This window comes from Lemur catta, chromosome 8 (assembly GCF_020740605.2).
Source record: "Lemur catta isolate mLemCat1 chromosome 8, mLemCat1.pri, whole genome shotgun sequence".
NCBI classification, from domain to species: Eukaryota; Metazoa; Chordata; class Mammalia; order Primates; family Lemuridae; genus Lemur; species Lemur catta.
The window spans coordinates 92,984,760-93,002,011 of NC_059135.1; the positions used below are offsets into that span (position 1 = coordinate 92,984,760).

General features: G+C 36.7%; 2 protein-coding genes across 3 annotated transcripts in view; one reads left to right on the forward strand and one right to left on the reverse strand.

The window, feature by feature from the left end:
* PTPN4 (protein tyrosine phosphatase non-receptor type 4) overlaps positions 1–17,252 on the forward strand; it is a 183,759-nt gene that overhangs the window by 69,364 nt on the left and 97,143 nt on the right. The gene's annotated exons all lie outside the window — the stretch shown is intronic.
* On the reverse strand, positions 10,896–11,414 carry LOC123643573 (60S ribosomal protein L27-like). Its single transcript, XM_045559160.1, has one exon. The coding sequence runs from the start codon at positions 11,390–11,392 to the stop codon at positions 10,982–10,984; it is 411 nt and encodes a 136-aa protein (XP_045415116.1). The 5' UTR covers positions 11,393–11,414; the 3' UTR covers positions 10,896–10,981.

Here is a 17,252-nt window from a genome sequence, read left to right on the forward strand (position 1 = left end):
TTGATATTAATATAGGTACTCCTTTCTTTAATGTTTGTGTGGTATTTATTTTTCATCATTTACTTTCAACCTACCTTTATCATTATATTTAGAATTTCTTTGAGACAGCATATACTTGGATCATGTTTTTTATATCCATTCTGCCAATCTATTTGAGTCCTGGTTGAAAATTGAATTCCTCTAGAGAGGACTTTTATTTACTTTTGCAAGTAAGGGGATAGGGGTGTACCATAATCCCAGGACCACTTCATTTTTTTTTTTTCTAGAGGTTTTGATACCACATTGTAGCATGAGTTCTGATCAGACAGGCAAGTTGTAGTTTTGCTTTTTAATTTGTTGTTTTGTTTTGCTATTCTTGATGGCATGAATTTTTTGTTGTTTACTTTTACTCTGTGAGTATAGCCCATACAAAGCTCCGTAGGTCTTTTGTTATATTTCCAACCTGAATAGACCTTGATATCACTTTTCATTCCTATATATGTTCTGTGGTCGAAGTGGAAGCTAGAAAATTTAAAGACTAGAAACTGACCTTAGCATTTCACTAGGCTAGGCTCTTTGCTTTTGAATCTTTGTTTCGATCTTTTTTTCATGCTACCTCAGTAATAGAGTAAAACAAGAAAATTTTGAAAATAATTTACCTGATAATTTCATTGCATTTGGGAGGATTTTTCTATAGTATATAATCTCCCTTACTGCCAAAAATAGAAGTCATGTTTTGGTGTCTTTATTTGCACAGAAAGTTTTCATTTTAATATGGGCAGATTTATCTACTTTTTTTCATTGTTAATACTTTGGAACCTTTTTCTAAGGAAGTTTTCCCTACTATGAAAATATAAAGCTTTTCTCATACAATTTCTTCCAGAAATTTTGTAGTTGTGCTTTAAATTCATCTTGAACTTTTTTGTATGATGTGAAATAAGAATCAGATTTTTTTTATTATGGTTTCATTTGATTTTTTTCCCCCTGTGGATAAGGAAGATATTTGTATGTTTTTTCTCCTTTATTCTGTTTATTGTTAAGTTGTAATTACATATATTGCATTTGTGATACTGAACCCTGCATGAAATCCTGGTGTCATTTTTTTTTTTGCCGTGATGCCAAATCAGTTTGCTAATATTTTTTTGAGATTTTTGCATCTCCATTCATACGTGTGATTTGCCTTTATATGTTCTTTTATTCTCTTTTGAATTAGAATCATAAGACTAATTGAGCAACATTCCCTGCTTTCCCATTCTTTGTAATAGTTTAGGTAAATTGGAGATTATGTGCTCTCTGAAGGTTGGTAGGAGTTATCTATGTCAGGCGATTTTTATGTGTGATATTTTTAAAACACATGCTGATTTTCTTTAAGGACTGTATAGGTCTAAGTGTGCTATCATTCTGTTCCCTTTCTTTTGTCTGTATAATTTGCTTCATTCATTGTTCTTATTCAGTCTTGTCAGGTTTGTCTGTTGTTAATCTTTGTAATCCATCTGTAAGTAATTTGGGGGTATAATGAAGTTTTGATTTTGATTAAGTTTTATTCTTTCCATATGGCTATCCAGTTGGCTTATTGTCATCTTATTGAAAAGGACCGTCCTTCCCCCACAGCTCTTTAGTACTACTTTGTTGTAATAAAGTTTGTGTGGGTCTGTTTTCTGGGCTCTTTATCCTATTCTAATGGTTTCTTGGCCTATCTTCATGCTGATTCACATTGTCTTAATTATTTTAGCTTAATAAGTCTCTTCCTTCAGCTACCCTGCAACCATCCACACACCCTCCCCATTATATTACTTGTTCTTTAATAAGCCTTTCCATTGCAGCCCTAGCAGAGTCTATAACCAACTTCTATTTCTTCCTTCTGCATGCTGGAGATTTCTTTTCACCTTAGCGATGTGATTAAAAAATATTTATTACATTTTATTCAGCATATCTAGTTTTGTTGCAGACTTTCTAGATTATCTAGTTTACCATATTACTGGATAAGGAAGTTGATATTTTGAAATAAGCTATAGAAAGCAATTGTATATTGTCAGCTGAAATAATTTCCCTTTTAGATGGGAAGACTAAATATAAATCACCTTCCATTGTTAACAAAGGCAAAATAATTCTTTGAAGCAAAGTATTATATAGTGGCTCTAAGTATAGACTCTGGAGCTAGATGACCTGGGAGAGAATGTGAGCACTGCCGCTTACTACCTGTATGATCTTTTAGAACAGCAGTCTCCAAGCTTTTTGGCCCCAGGGACTGGTTTCATGGAAGACAGTTTTTCCACCCACCCACAGGGGGTCAGGTGGAGGTGGGAGGATGCAGAGTTCAGGCTGTGATGCTGGGCGCATTTCCTAACAGGTACTGGGCGGAGGCCCGGGGGTTGGGGACCACAGTTTTAGAACTCTCTGTAATCTCCCTGTGCCTTATTTTCTTCATCGTTAAAGAGTACCTACCTCATAGGGTCGTTGTGATGATCAAATGAGTCAGTATATGTACACTTAACAACCGTGTTGAGCAGTAGTAAGTTAATAAATGTTAGCTATTAGCCATAACTCTTATTCTTAGGGCTCTTTTTCTGCATGGGAAAACTTTTCCACTAAGTTTGTATAGATAAAGTTTTCAGTTTTTCAACTATAGAATCCAAACTTTATATTTGGAGTACTGTATTATTTGGTTTTCCCCTTCCTGTTTTATAAATGGTTTCAGGGCAGAAAAAGGAATCTGTTGCCACTTCTTGAGCCACTACTGAATTTTAAATTATCCATTAGTTAGTAACCTCCTTTCCTTATCAAAATCAGTGTGTATGTGTTGTCACTTAAAGTTTGTATTGTCTCTTATTATTATCTTCACTCCCCCAATGAAGATGTAATGTATTCTTCATTCAGAGAGGTGATCAAAATTCATACTCTAATAAGGACCTGAAGAATTTCAATCACTGTTAATAGAGCTATTCTGTGCCACTGGGCTAAACATTATGGAGGGAACTCTTTTCTGCAGCCAGTCTTACTGACCTGCCTAACCTATTACATAATTGGTTTTTTTTCTTGTATGGAAAATAGTACTTCTGTCCTTCTTCAGGAGAGCATCTTTAGAAATATGGACTCTTAGAGCCAGAAGGGACCTCAGAGATTAGTCTAGTTGTTTCAGACATTTTTAAAAAAGGAATCCTTTTTTTGCATTGAAGATGTACATGCATGCACACACACAAAAATGTTTATATGTGTGTATGTGTGTAATGGATCAAGTTATAGTTACTGTAGTTTAGGCAAGAGCCCAAATTTGGCCTTCTTGGACTTTTTTTCCCCCAGTACATCAGCCCCTGAGTATACTCTCACTGAGTTTTAGGCACAATACAGTGTAGTTCTGGAACTGCTGATCTAGTCTTTCTTACAGTTTAGGGTTAATGAAACTGGCCTACATGGAAAGAAAAGTTCAACCCAAGACTACACACTAGCCAAATAAGGACTCAGCATGAGTATTTACTATTTCTATTTTGCCAGATTACCTTTCAAAGTATTTTCTCCTGCTGTAGGTCTACAGAGCTGCTGCTTTGTCTTTCCTACAAACTTGTCTCACACATTTCTCTTTGTACTTGGTCTGCCAACCAGAATCTTGATTTTACCTGGCAGTTTTACTGACTTAAAATCTTAATGATAAAGTTAAATAAGTTTTGTCAGGAATAGTCTCTTCATTTTTAGAGAAACAATTACAAGTAAGTTAGTTTCTCTATAGATGTATTATCCCTAGAGCTGTAGAGAGTCCCTCAAATGCTTTGTTCTCTAACTGATCTTCTTGTGAGATAAGAAAAATTGAAGGATCGCCAACACCTGCAAAGGAACTAAAAAGCACATAAATTTTCAAATTGTAGGCCAGCAGGGTGGCTCACAGCTGTAATCCCAGCACCTTGGGAGGCCAAGGTGGTAAGATAATTTGAGACCAGGAGTTTAAGATAAACTCAACATAGAGAGACCCTGTCTCTGTAAAAAATTTAAAAATTAGCCAGGTGTGGTGATACACACCTGTAGTCTCAGCTACTCAGCAGGCGGAGGCAGAAGGATTGCTTGAGCCCAGAAGCTGAGGGTTACAGTGGGTTATGATCGCACCACTGCACTCTAGCCTGGGTAACAGTGCAAGACCCCATCTCTTAAAAATAGATGATTGATGGATAGATAGATAGCTCTATGTGCTGTTTTATCATTCACTCATTCACTTATTCAACTGATCAAATATTTCTTGATTGCCTTCTTTGACAGCCTCCTGGGAATTTTGGTATATGTCAGAGTTCTCCTTTACTTGTTTTCCTACTCTTTGTTCTGACCCTGGGCAACTTCATCTGCTTCTTGGCTTCATTTATCATACCTGTGACTCCTAAACCTGTATGTCTTCTTACTTGAACAGAAAATCATTCATTCATCCATTTATTGTTTATTCATTCAACAAATACTTATAGAGTGACCAAAGTGTTTTTGGCAGTGTTCTGGATTCTAGGGATCCAATAGTTAATAAGATTCAGTTTTTATGGAACTTACTTTGTAGTGTGGGACACGTATTATATAAATATACACATATGCCTGGTAATAATAAGAACTAGGAATAAAATGAAGACATAATAAGAGGATGGAATGAGATGGAGGGATGGGAAGTATATGTGGTCATGAGGAGGTGGCAGTAGAGCAGAGTCCTAAATTGAAAGAGCAAGCTCTGAGAAGCACGGTTGGAAGAGTAGTGAATAAGCTTAGTGTGTTTGGGAAAATCAGGAAGGCTGTAGCTAGGTAAGGATGTGTAAGCAGAGAGATGTACAAGATTAATAAAGTAAGGACTGGATCAAATAGCATCATATTAGGCCTCAGTAAGAAATTAGAAATTTATTTTTATTCCTTTTTCTGTTGGATTTTTTTTATCTATCTCCCACTCTTCCTCCTTTGGTTGAATCATAAGCACTCAAAAAGTTGAAATTCAGTTCATGAAACTGAACTTTTCTCAAGGGCTGCAGTATTTCTTATATTGTTTCTTTTATTGGTGAGTGGCACCACTAATCCAAAAATCAGGCGTCATCCTTGATGTCTTACCCTCACTCATCTATCTAAGGTCAGTTTCCTTTTTGCCAATTCTGCCTTTTTCGACTAGGTTTATTTGACTTCATCCTCTTTTACCACTCAAGTTTAGGCCTTCATTATCCTTGTTGATACCACTACAGTAGTCTCTTAACTGATCTTTGTCTTTATTCTTAACATCTACATTTCATTGTACAATGCCATATATTAATATGATCTGGCCACAGTTTACCATTATATTAATCTGTTTCTTTTTTTTTTTTTTGAGACAGGCTAGAGTGAGTGCCATGGCGTCAGCCTAGCTCACAGCAACCTCAAACTCCTGGGCTTAAGCGATCCTACTGCCTCAGCCTCCCGAGTAGCTGGGACTACAGGCATGAGCCACCATGCCCGGCTCATTTTTTCTATATATATTTTAGTTGGCCAGATAATTTCTTTCTATTTTTAGTAGAGACGGGGTCTCGCTGTTGCTCAGGCTGGTCTCGAACTCCTGAGCTCAAATGATCCACCCGCCTCAGCCTCCCAGAGTGCTAGCATTACAGGTGTGAGCCACCGCGCCCGGCCCTAATCTGTTTCTTAAAGTTCAATTTTGCCTTTTGCCTGTAAGTCTTCTTATGTACTTATTCTTGGCCTTGAACACTCCCTTTCAAACCTGGCCATCTTGTACTCATCTTTCAGTTGTAACTTAAAACTCCCTTATTCCAAGAAAGTTTTCCTAGCACTCTTCAATCAATTAAGGGTCTCTTTTCTATGGTTCCCTTATCATAATTAAATTACTTGTTTTAATTAGTTTCCATTCCCCTGCCCTCCCCTCAAGTCCAGTTTTCCAACACAATAACCCGTGAGAATATTAATTTTATCAGAAATTGTTTTCATAAATTTTGTTTAGGCTGGGCGCAGTGGCTCATGCCTGTAATCCTAGCACTCTGGGAGGCCAAGGTGGGAGGATTGCATGAGGTCAGGAGTTCGAGACCAGCATGAGCAAGAGTGAGACCTTGTCTCTACTAAAAATGGAAAAATTAGCCAGGCATGGTGGCATGCGCCTGTAGGCCCAGTTACTCAGGAGACTGAGGCAGGAGGATCGTCCCTGCCTTTTGATTGTTTTTTTTTTTGTTAGTGTTATTTATGTCAATTATTGTTATTGATACAGTTGGATTTATGTTTGTGCCATTTTACTTTTTATTTTCTGTGGCTCATGTCTTTTTTGCCCCTCTTTGCCTCCTTTATTGCTTTCTTTTGCATCAAGTGTATATGTTCTTGTGTAACATGAATTCCTTTAACACCTTTTTTCAATATATTTATTGAGTTATTTTCTTACTGATTGGTCTAGGACTTACCAGATATATCTTAACTTATCAGAATACTTCAAGCTTATACTAAATTACAGTGAGATATAGAAATATTACTTTATATAGCTCAATTTCCTCTTCCCTTTTTTGTACTATTATGTTTATATATATTGCATGTATATATGTTAAACTCAAAAAGATATTTTGTGAGCTGAGTGTGGTGGCTCACGTCTGTAATCCTAGCACTCTGGGAGGCCAAGGTGGGAGGATCACTTGAAGTTAGAAGTTTGAGACCAACCTGAGCAACACAGGAAGACCCCATCTCCACAGAAAATTTAAAATTAGCTGGGCATGGTGTTGTGCACCTGTCGTCCCAGCTACTTGGGAGGCTGAGGCAGGAGGATCACTTTAGCCTAGGAGTTTGAGGTTACGGTGAGCTATGATGACTCCACTGCACTCCAGCTGGGATGAGAAGAGTTGAGGCCTTACCTCTCTCTCTCTCTCTCTCTCTCTCTCTCTCTCTCTCTCTCTCTCTCTCTCTCTCTCTCTCTCTCTGTCTCCACACACACACATATTTTATAATTATTACTTTATATAATTTTATGTCTATTAAAGAAGCTGAAAGAAGAGAGGAGAACCAGTATGTATTAATATTTATAGAATTTTATATATTAGCTTTCTTATTTACCATGTTTGGTACTTTTCATTTCTTCCTGTGGATTCTAATTACCATTTGATATCATTTCATTAGGCCAATACAGCTTTGATCCTACCCTCTCTTTTGTGTTGTTATTGTCAAATGTATTTCATTTCTATATGTTACAGGCCCAGCAATACAATTATATACCTATTGTTTTATACAGTAGCTTTATAAGTCAGTTAAGGAAAAAAATGAGACAAGATATTATCATTTATAGTGACATATTTACCTGTACTGTTGGTGTTTGGTTTTTCATGTGAATTCATATTATTCTCTGGGGTTACTTGCTTTCAGCCTAAAAAACTTCCTTTAGTAGTTCTTGTAGGGTGGGTGTGCTGGCAGCAAATTTTCTCAGTATTTGTTTATGTGAGGATTAATGAATGTCTTTATTTTGGCTTCATTTTTGAAAGATGTTCTGGGTACAAGATTCTTAGTATTTTTGTCTGTTTCACTGCTTTAAATATGTCATCCAGATGACTTCTGGCTTCTGTTTCTTATAACAAGTCAGCTGTTCATCTTATTTGGGGTTTCCTTGTATGTGAAGAGTCATTTATCTTTTGATGCTTTCAAGATATTTTTTGTTTTTCAGCATTTTTACTCTAATGTTTCTTGGTGCAAATCTCTTTGCATTTATTGTACTTAAAGTTCATGGAGCTTTTTGCATGAGTAGATTAGTATTTTTCATCAAATTTGGGAAGTTCCCACCCATGTATCTTTGAATAACTTCTTTTTCTGTCTCTAGCTGCCTGCCTTCTAGTACTGTCATGCATACGTTGGTGTGCTTAATGGTGTTTTACATTCTTTTCAGGCTCTGTTAATTCTTCTTCGTCCATTTTTCTCTGTATTATTGGGGTTACATAATCTATTGGTCTGCTTTCAAATTTGCTTATCCTTTATTCTGTTCAAGCTGACTGGTAAGCCCCTGTAGTACATTTTTCTTTTCAGTTATTTTTATAAAAACCATTTGTTTTTGTTTTATAATTTCTCTTTCTCTTTGTATCTGTTGAGATATTGTCATCATACCTTCCGTTACTTATTTAAGCATGGCTTCCTTTTAGTTCTGTGAACATATTTTAAATGGCTGCTTTGAAGTATTCTTCAGTCTGACATGTAGGCCCTCTTACAGGCAGTTCCTGTTGCCTACAGTTTTTCCTCTGTTTCTGTTTCTTGGCCTGTGTTACATATTTTTGTTTAAATTGGACATTTTATTTATTTTTATTTCAATAGATTTAGGGGTACAAGTGTTTTTTATTACAGGGAGGAATTGTATAATGCCCAAGTCAGGGCTTTTAGTGTACCATCACCAAAATAGTGTGCATTTACCCAGTAGGTAATTTTTTATCCTTTACCCACCCTCCTCATTCTTAGTTTCTAATGTCCATTACACCACTTTATGACCAAATATACCCATTGTTTAGCTTCCACTTACAAATGAGAATCTGAGGTGTTTGTTTTTCCCTTCCTGAGATACTTCACTTAAGATAATGGTCTCCGGTTCCATCCAAGTTGCTGCAAAAGACATTATTTCATTCCTTTTTATGGCTGAGTAGTACTCCATGATACACACACACACACACACACACACACACACACACACACACACACACACACCACATTTTCTTAATCCATTCATCAGTTATCAGTTGATGGGCACTTGGTAGATTCCTTATCTTTTGCAATTATGTTGGTGCAGATGCAGTGAAAAGGAAAGGCTTATACACTGTTGGGGGGAATGTAAATTAGTATAACCTCTATGGAAAACAGTATGGAGATTCCTCAGAGAACTAAAAGTAGACTTACCATTCAATCTAGCAATCTCACTACTAGGTATTTACCCAAAGGAAAAGAAGTCATTATATCAAAATGACACCTGTACCCGAATGTTTATAGCAGTAAACTGGACATTTTAGACTGTAACTACTCTGACTCTCCCTTCCAAGGCTTGTCATTTTGTTATTTGCTTGTCCATTTTTTTAGTTATTTCACTAAACTGTTTTAGTAGAGTGTGTTTCCCCCACAGTACGAAGACTTTGATGTTGCTTCTCAGGGTTCATAGCCTTGGGCATGCACACATTCACCATGAGATGACGGTGGTTTATCAGGGCTCTCCTTTGTCTACTTCCCTGATTTTTCTGTTAGGTTAACTGTCTCTGTCAGTTTCACATGCAGTTGTTAGGTTTCAATAATTGTTGTCTGATTGCTATATTGTTTTCATTAATGCAAAAATAGGGCATAAATTGTCCCAGGGTCTTAATCCAGTTAAATCTGGGCCCCTTTGAGGGGATAGTTTCTGAGGCCAATCTTTGAGATTTGTTGCAATCCCAGGAGGGCTCTTCTTATCATGTTTATCATATCTTCTTATGTCCATGGTTATCTCTGATAAACTAGCTGACCTGTGGTTTAGCTTGTTGCTATCTTAGAGCTACCAGCCTCCTCTTAATTGTTTGCCACCAAAATCTTCAAAGTACTCTGCTCTTGTGGCTTATCTCTCTTTAACACAACTTCTCCACTGCACCGGAGCTGGGATGGGGACAGTGAGTGAGTGGTCTACTTCTCTTGGAGTGACACTCCTGCTTTACAAGCTGGGTAATAGGTAGGAGCAGTATCCTCTGGTATGCTTGGCTTGCCTCACCCAGCATGGAATTTCTGCTCTATGAGTGAGCTGAAGCAAGGGCAATTGAGGCTCAGTATTCTTGACTTTCTGTGACTTAAGTAGAGTCTCACTCTGTGAGAGTTGGGTGGAGCAAAGTTACCTTTTTACCTCTTTGCCACACCACCCTGGGATTTAAGCTGTAACATATTTTTGGGAAGCATGAGAAATGTTAGTGGCTTACCTCTCCCATATCCCTTGACTAGGATGGGTGGGTGGGTGGGAGTTAAGGGATTACCATCTTCCGGGCCACATTTACCCACAGTGGAGCATTGGCCTGGGAGGGAGAGAGAGAGTGGATTATGGCTCAAGTGTGACAGACTTAGGATGTTCTTACTGAGATTTTGTAGGCTTTCTTGAATAAGTGCTATTTTATTTGTTGTGTTGCTCTTAGAAGAATTCTTTGAGACTTTAGATTCTTGCTTTTTGTTTTTGTTTTATAATTTTCATCAGTAATAGGTGTTTTGCTTGGGAGCAGGTCCTTGGAGCTCTTTCCTGTATATCATCACTTGATTGATTCTTGAGCTTTGAACCAGCCTTGCATCTCTAGGAATGACTCCATTTGGTCATTGTGTATAATCCTTTTGAGATATTGGTCAATTCCATTTGCTGATATTTAGTTGAAGATTTTTACATCTATGTTCATGAGGAATATATTGGTGTGTAGTTTTCTCTTTTGTATTATCTTTGTCTGGTTTGAGTATCAGGCTAATCCTGGTTTCATAGAGTAAGTTGGGAAGTTTTCTGTCCTCTACTATTTTCTGGAGGAAGATTAAGTAGAATTTTTCTTAATTCTCATTTAAATATTTTGTAGACATTTAAATCATCAGGCCCAAGAGATTTTGTTTATTAGGAGGTTTATTTTAAAACCACGATTTCAGTTTTTTAAATTATTCTATGGCTGATGAAATGATCTGTTTCATATTGGGGGGATTTTAGTAGACTAATTTTTCTGAGGAATTAGTCTGTTTCATCCAAGTTGTCAGATTTATGTGGGTGGATTTTTCTTATTCTCTTACCTTGTAAATGTTTTGGAATGTGTAGTGATATCCTCAGTTTCAATTCTGTAATTGGAGATTTGTGTCTTCTCTTTTTTGTTAGTCTTTCTTGTTAGAGGTTTGTCAATGTTATTGATCTTTTCAAAGGACTAGATTTTTGTTTCACTGATTTTATCTGGTTTTTGTTTTCAAATACTTAGAGTTCTGTTCTTACCTGTATTAATTACTCCCTTCTTTTGGTTCATTTTGCTTTTTTTCTAATTTTCTTTCTTTCTTTTTTTTTTTTTTTTAATATTTTTAATGACTGCAACAAAAACACTTAAAACTGCAGCTTCTGGAAGAACCACTTATTCTTGCCCGTCTTGTACCTCTCTTCAAACTTGACCTTGGCCTCCCGTCGGGCCTCGTGTTTAAGAGCAGGGTCTCTGAAGACATCCTTGTTGACAACAGTTTTGTCCAAGGGTATATCCATAGAGTACCTTGTGGGCATGAGGTGATTGTAGTTATAAACTTTTACAAAAGACTTGATCTTTGATCGCTTGGTGATCTTCTTCTTGCCCATGGCAGCTGTCACTTTTTGGGGATAGCGGTCAATTCCAGCCAGCAGAGCATGGCTGTAGGGACGGTCTGAAGTGCCATCATCAATGTTCTTCACAATGATGGCTTTCCGTCCAGAGTAGCGTCCAGCCAGGACCAGCACCACCTTCCTGGGTTTCATGAACTTGCCCATTTCCGGCGCCACCCTGGCCCTCGACCCCCAGAACGCGGATGGCGTCGGATTGGAAGACTGAGCCCAAGCTTCTCTAATTTTCTTTAGGTGGAAGCTTAGACTATTGATTTGAGACCTTCCCTTTTTCTTATGTAAGCATTTAGGTTTACAGATTTTCCTGTCATTGCTGCTTTGACTGTATTCCACAAATTTTGGTATTTTCAGTTTTCTTTTAGTTCAGTGTTTTTTATTTCCTGAGTTCTCTTTGTCCTGTGGATTACTTAAAAATTGTTTAATTTCCAAATTTTTCCTCCTATCTTTCTCTTATTGTTTTCTATTTTCATTTCTTTATGGTCACAGAGCACACTATACGATTTCAGTTATTTTTAATTTGATATGGTTTGTTTTATGACCCAGGATAGTAATATGGGTCTTATATGTCTTATGACTGTTCCATGGACACTTGAAAAGAGTATATTTAATATATTCTGCTGTTGTTGAGAAGATTGTTCTAGAAATGTCATTTAGATCCTATTAATTGATACATTGTTGAGTTCTTTTCTATCCTGGCTGATTTTTCTGTTTAATAATTCTAATTGCTGAGAGGGGTGTTGGCATCCCTAGTTATATTTGTGCCTTTTCTTCCAGTTCTGTTAATTTTTGTTTCATGTGTTTTTGGCTGTGTTCCTTTGTTCATGAACATTATGTAATGTCCTTCTTTGTCCCTGGTAAAATTACTTGCTTTCAGAAGTAAAACAACTCTGTTGTTCGGAGTTTCTTCATGTTATTTCCTTTCTGGTTAGAGAACTTCCTATGGTAAGTTTTAAAATTATGTTTACATGACATATCTTTTTTTTAATCCCTTTGCTTTCAACTTACATACATCATTATATTTGAAATAAGTTTCTTTTATATAGTTGGGTCATGAGTTTTTTCCCCCTACTCTGCCAATCTCTAATTGGTATATTTACTTATGTTAATGTAATTGTTGGTATAATTAAGTCTGACATTTTATTACTTGTTTTCTGCCGTTTATTACTTGATTTATTACTTTATTGTGTATTTTCTCTTTGGTTTGCTTTTCATTTCTCTGTTTTATTTTTTCTTATAGCTTATGTGAACATGTTGTAGAATTCCATTTTCATGTAGTAGTGTCTTTGAGAGTATCTCTTTGGATAGCTTTTTTTGGTGGTTGCCCTTGGTATTACAATGTACGTTTATAAATTTTCATACTGTATTGTTAACATTTTACCACTTTGAATAAAATGTAAAAACCTATCTACCTTTAGGTATCTTTACCCTCCTCCCCCTTTGCAATACAATTATAATTGTATAGGTTTTCCCACATTATAATACAATTATCTTACGTATTTTTTCTATATACATCGAGCAGCACATCAGATAGTTATAATTTTTGCTTTAACTGTCAAACATAATTTAAGCTTGAAGAGAAGGATAGGCTTTTATATTTACCTCATTTCTCCCATTTCATTGCTCCTCTTTTCTGTTGTTCAGAGTTTCTTCATGTTATTTCCTTTCTGGTTAGAGAACTTCCTATAGGCATTCTTTTAGGAATGATCTTATGATAATAAATTGCCTATATTTTACTAAAAATGTCATTATTTACTCTTCATTTCTATAGAATATTTTCTGTTGCCATGGAATTTTGTAATGCTGTGGGCCCCAATCCCCAGGCTACAGCCTGGTACCAGTCCACAGCCTTTTTAGGAACTGGGCCATGCATCACCACCTGAGCTCTTGCCCCTCCCGTGGAAAAATTGCCCTCCATGGAACTTAGAAACCAGGCCGCACAGCAGTAGGAGAGCCAGCAAGTGAAGCCTCGTCTGTATTTATAGCTGCATAGCTGCTCCACGTCCCCTACATCACCATATAAGCTCTGCGTTTCCCTACCCTGTCCATGGAAAAATTGTCTTCCATGAAACCAGTCCCTGCTGCCAAAAAGGTTGGGACGGCTGCTGTAATGTAAGGTGTTTTCTTTCAGAACTTGAAAAATTTTGTACACTTCACTCCTGGCCTTCGTGATTGCAGATGAAAAATTCATTCTGATTTGAGTTGTCATTACCTATAGATAATGTCTTTTTTTTCTAGTTGCTTTCAAGATTTTTGCTTTGTGTTTAGTTTTCAGTATTTTCTTTTTTTCTTTTCTTTTTTTTTTTTTTGTTCTTTGTTTTTCTTGTTTCTTTTTTTTCTAGTTTACAGTATTTTGATTATGATGTGTCATAGGGTAAATTTATTTGGATTCATTTTGTTTGGGATTCACTTGAATTCTTGAATCTGTGTTTTTCCTTTTGCCAAATTTACAAAAATTTTGACTAAAATTTCTTCAAATATTTGATTATTTTACCAACTTAAAATCTCATTTATTCTAGGGACTCCAGTAAAATTAATGTTACATAATTTTTTCTTGTCCCACAAATCTCTGAAGCTGAGAGTCTGGTCTTCCTCCGTCCCCAGTCTGTTTTCTCTCTCTTGTTCATATTGGGTAATTTCTGTTGATCTATCTTCAAGTTCATTGATTTTTTTTTTCTTTCTCACTTTCATTCTTCTATTGAGCCCATCCAGTCAGTTTTTATTTGTGTTACTGTATCTTTCAGTTATATAATTTTCATTTGGTTCTTTTGTGTCTTCTGTTTAGTTGCTGAAATATTCTGTTTTCTTTCCCAATTTTCTTTTCAACAGCAACCATAATGGCTCTTTGAAACATTTTTATGATGATTGCTTCCAGATCTTTGTCAGATAATTCCAACATCTGAGTCATCTCAGTGTTGGCATCTGTTGGTTGTCGTTTCTTTTTCTAGTTAAGATTTTCCTAGTTCTTGATATAAGTGATTTTAGGTAGTGTCTTGGACATTTAGGGCATTATGTTATGGGACTTTGGATTGTATTTAATTTTCTTTGTAGCAGGGAGTCACCCTGGTAGCATATAGGTCCTGGTCTACTTTTGTGGTTTCTGATTCTAATGACAATTTGGTTTCCAGCACCTTTTCAGTGCTGTTCTGGTCTCCTTTCTGTGTAGTTGTCTGGAGATCTGTCTGAAAACTAAGAACGCATTCCACACTGTAGTTAAGTTTTTATGCCTTTTTGCCCTTTTAATTGTAGTTCATTGTGGGTGTCTGTCTAGGAATTAATTTTAATTTTTGACAAACTGTTTTTCCATCTACCTCTTCTCCTAAATCATCTTCTTCTTCTCTGTTTGGGAGACAGCACATACTACAGCTGTGTGATGGTGGTGGTGAAAGTCCAGGCTCCCCCTTCAGCTTTTGCTAACATCAACTCAATGAGGGAAGCCAAGCACTGCCTACTGCCAACAAGCCTAAGTGGAAGTTCAGAACCACCCTAGAGGAGCTATTATGAAGCACTACTTGGTACAACTTGGAAGTGGGTAGAAGACCAGGCTGGGCTTCTTACTTGATTTCCAAGAATGCTTAATAAAGGGTTCAGTTTTTTCCATTGGGGTTTGGTGTTGTTGGTGAGGTTTCTGTCCTAACCAGCTACCTGGTCCTTTTCCAAAAGAAGGCTGCTTTTCTTGGGCTCTATTTGTTAGCATCTGTTGGCATTTCTGTGTTACAGGATTCCCCAATACCAAGTCTATGATACATGGAAGGTGAAAAGAAAACCCAAAGTATAGAGTCCAGAAATAAACCCATAGGGTCAATTGATTTTCTTTAAAAAAAAAAAAAAAAAAAAAAAATTTTTTTAGTATTTTTTTTTTGTAGAGACAGGATCTTACTATGTTCCCCAGGCTTGTCTTGAACGCCTGGCCTGAAGTGATCCTCCTGCCTCAGCCTCCCAAAGTACTAAGATAATAGGCATGAGTGTTGATTAATTTTTGACAAAGTTACTAAGAACATTCAATGTGGAGAGTATAGTTTCTTCAACAAAAGGTGCTTGGACAACTGTATTGTGTGATTCCAATTTATGTGAGATATCCAAAATACATAAATCCGTAGAAACAGAAAGTAGATCAGTGGGCCTGAGGGAGGGTTAATGGGTATTACATTTATCACTTGGTATCCTCGGGGGATTGGTTCTAGGAACCTGAGTATACAAAAATTTGCCCCTGAGTATCCTAGGTTTTTCATCCAACAGATAAGTGCATTTCGTTGCAGATGCGGAGCCTGAGGATACAGATATATTGCATGAATTTTGCCTCAATAAAAAGAAAACTCAAAGAAGTCTGTAGCCAGGCCTCTACCTTCTCTCCACTTTTCAGAGTTTTAAAAATTTTTTATCTGTTTTCATATTTGTAGAATTTTTAGTTGCCCTTCACTGGAGGTATAGCAAGAAATGAATCTACTCCCTTTTGTCTAAGCTTTTTTAAAAGACTAAAACTTGGTCTCCTCCCCAGACCAATTTAATCAGAATGAGAGAGGAATGGGGGGAGGTTGATTGAATCAATATAAGAGATATTTGCAGGTGATTTGAATGGGGACCAACATTGAGAAGCACAGTTTGAAACACATAACTTCCTGCCATTGATTAGTTTTGCAAATAGCTGTTTGACCCAATTCTGACCGGTAAGATGTGATGGGAAGCTCTTTGTAAGGTAACTTTTACAAAGAAGGTGATTTTTTTTGAACATTGTCATGTATTGGTATGAATGTTGGTATTGGTATGAATGTTGGAATTGCTATGACCATCTTGCTAAATAAAGGCCCACAAATACAGCCAACATGTGGAATGCAGATGAGAGCGATGGAAAGAAACCTGGTCCTTAATTATGTCTTTCATCTGCCAAATTAGCTAGCTCTGGCATCTTCTATGCCTCTTGTACTTTGAATTATATGAGAAAAGTTAAGTCCTTATTGTTTCAGCTCTGAATCATAGCAGGAAGCTTCTGTACTGCTATAGCTAATGAGAGGAAAATTTGGTGGTAAAATATATCACTAGTCTCTACCATGTTTTCTTAGTCCATTTTCTGTTGCCGTAACAGAATACCTGAGACTGGGTAATTTATAAAGAAAGGTTTATTTCGATTAGAAGCCCAAGATTGCGTGGCCACATCTAGTTGGCTTCTGATGAGAGTGTCTTGTCTCATGACATGGTAAAGAAGCAGAAGGGGAAATGGGTGCATGAGACAGCGATAAAAGGGCGGCCTTACTTTAGAACCTCCTGCTTGCAATAGCTAATCTAGTCTTGAGATAGCAAGAACTCACTCCCTAGAGAATTACCCTAGTCTTGCTGGGTGGGATGGTGCATGCCTGTAGTCCCAGCTACTTGAGAGGCTGAGGCAGAAGGATTGCTTGAGCCCAGGAGCAGGAATGCAAGACCAGTCTGAGCAACGTAGCAAGACCTCTTTAAAAAAAAAAAAATTAATTTAGTTCCTCTTAACAACCTAATCATCTCTCAAAGTCACCCAGTCTCAACACTGCCAAGGACCAAATTTTCAGCGGTGAATTCTCGGGGACAAATGCAAACCATAGAACATGTTTTTCTAATATATGTCTCACATAAATGCATCAAAAATAAACCTCTCCAGTGAACATATTGGTATGTATAGCTATTTCCCACAGGTTGGATTTTATTTGCTATTAATACTTAGGTTAGGATGCTAGAGTAGTTGATGTTATTATTGCTCTTGTTTCCGCCAATTGCTTTCCCAACAGGTATCTATCTACAATGTTAGCAGCAATAAGTATTTTTTATCTTACACACTGGATTTTTTTATTATTTGCTAATGGCATGTCATTATAATTTTCTATTTTCATTTTTTTTTTTTTACTGAACATACTGATCATTTCTCTGTGATTTTTATTCATTAGTTATATTTCTTTTTTAGGAAATTATCTAATCATGTCTTTTGTACCACAATTTAGTAGCTGTGGAACTTGGGGAAGTTTTATTTACTCTTACAAAAATG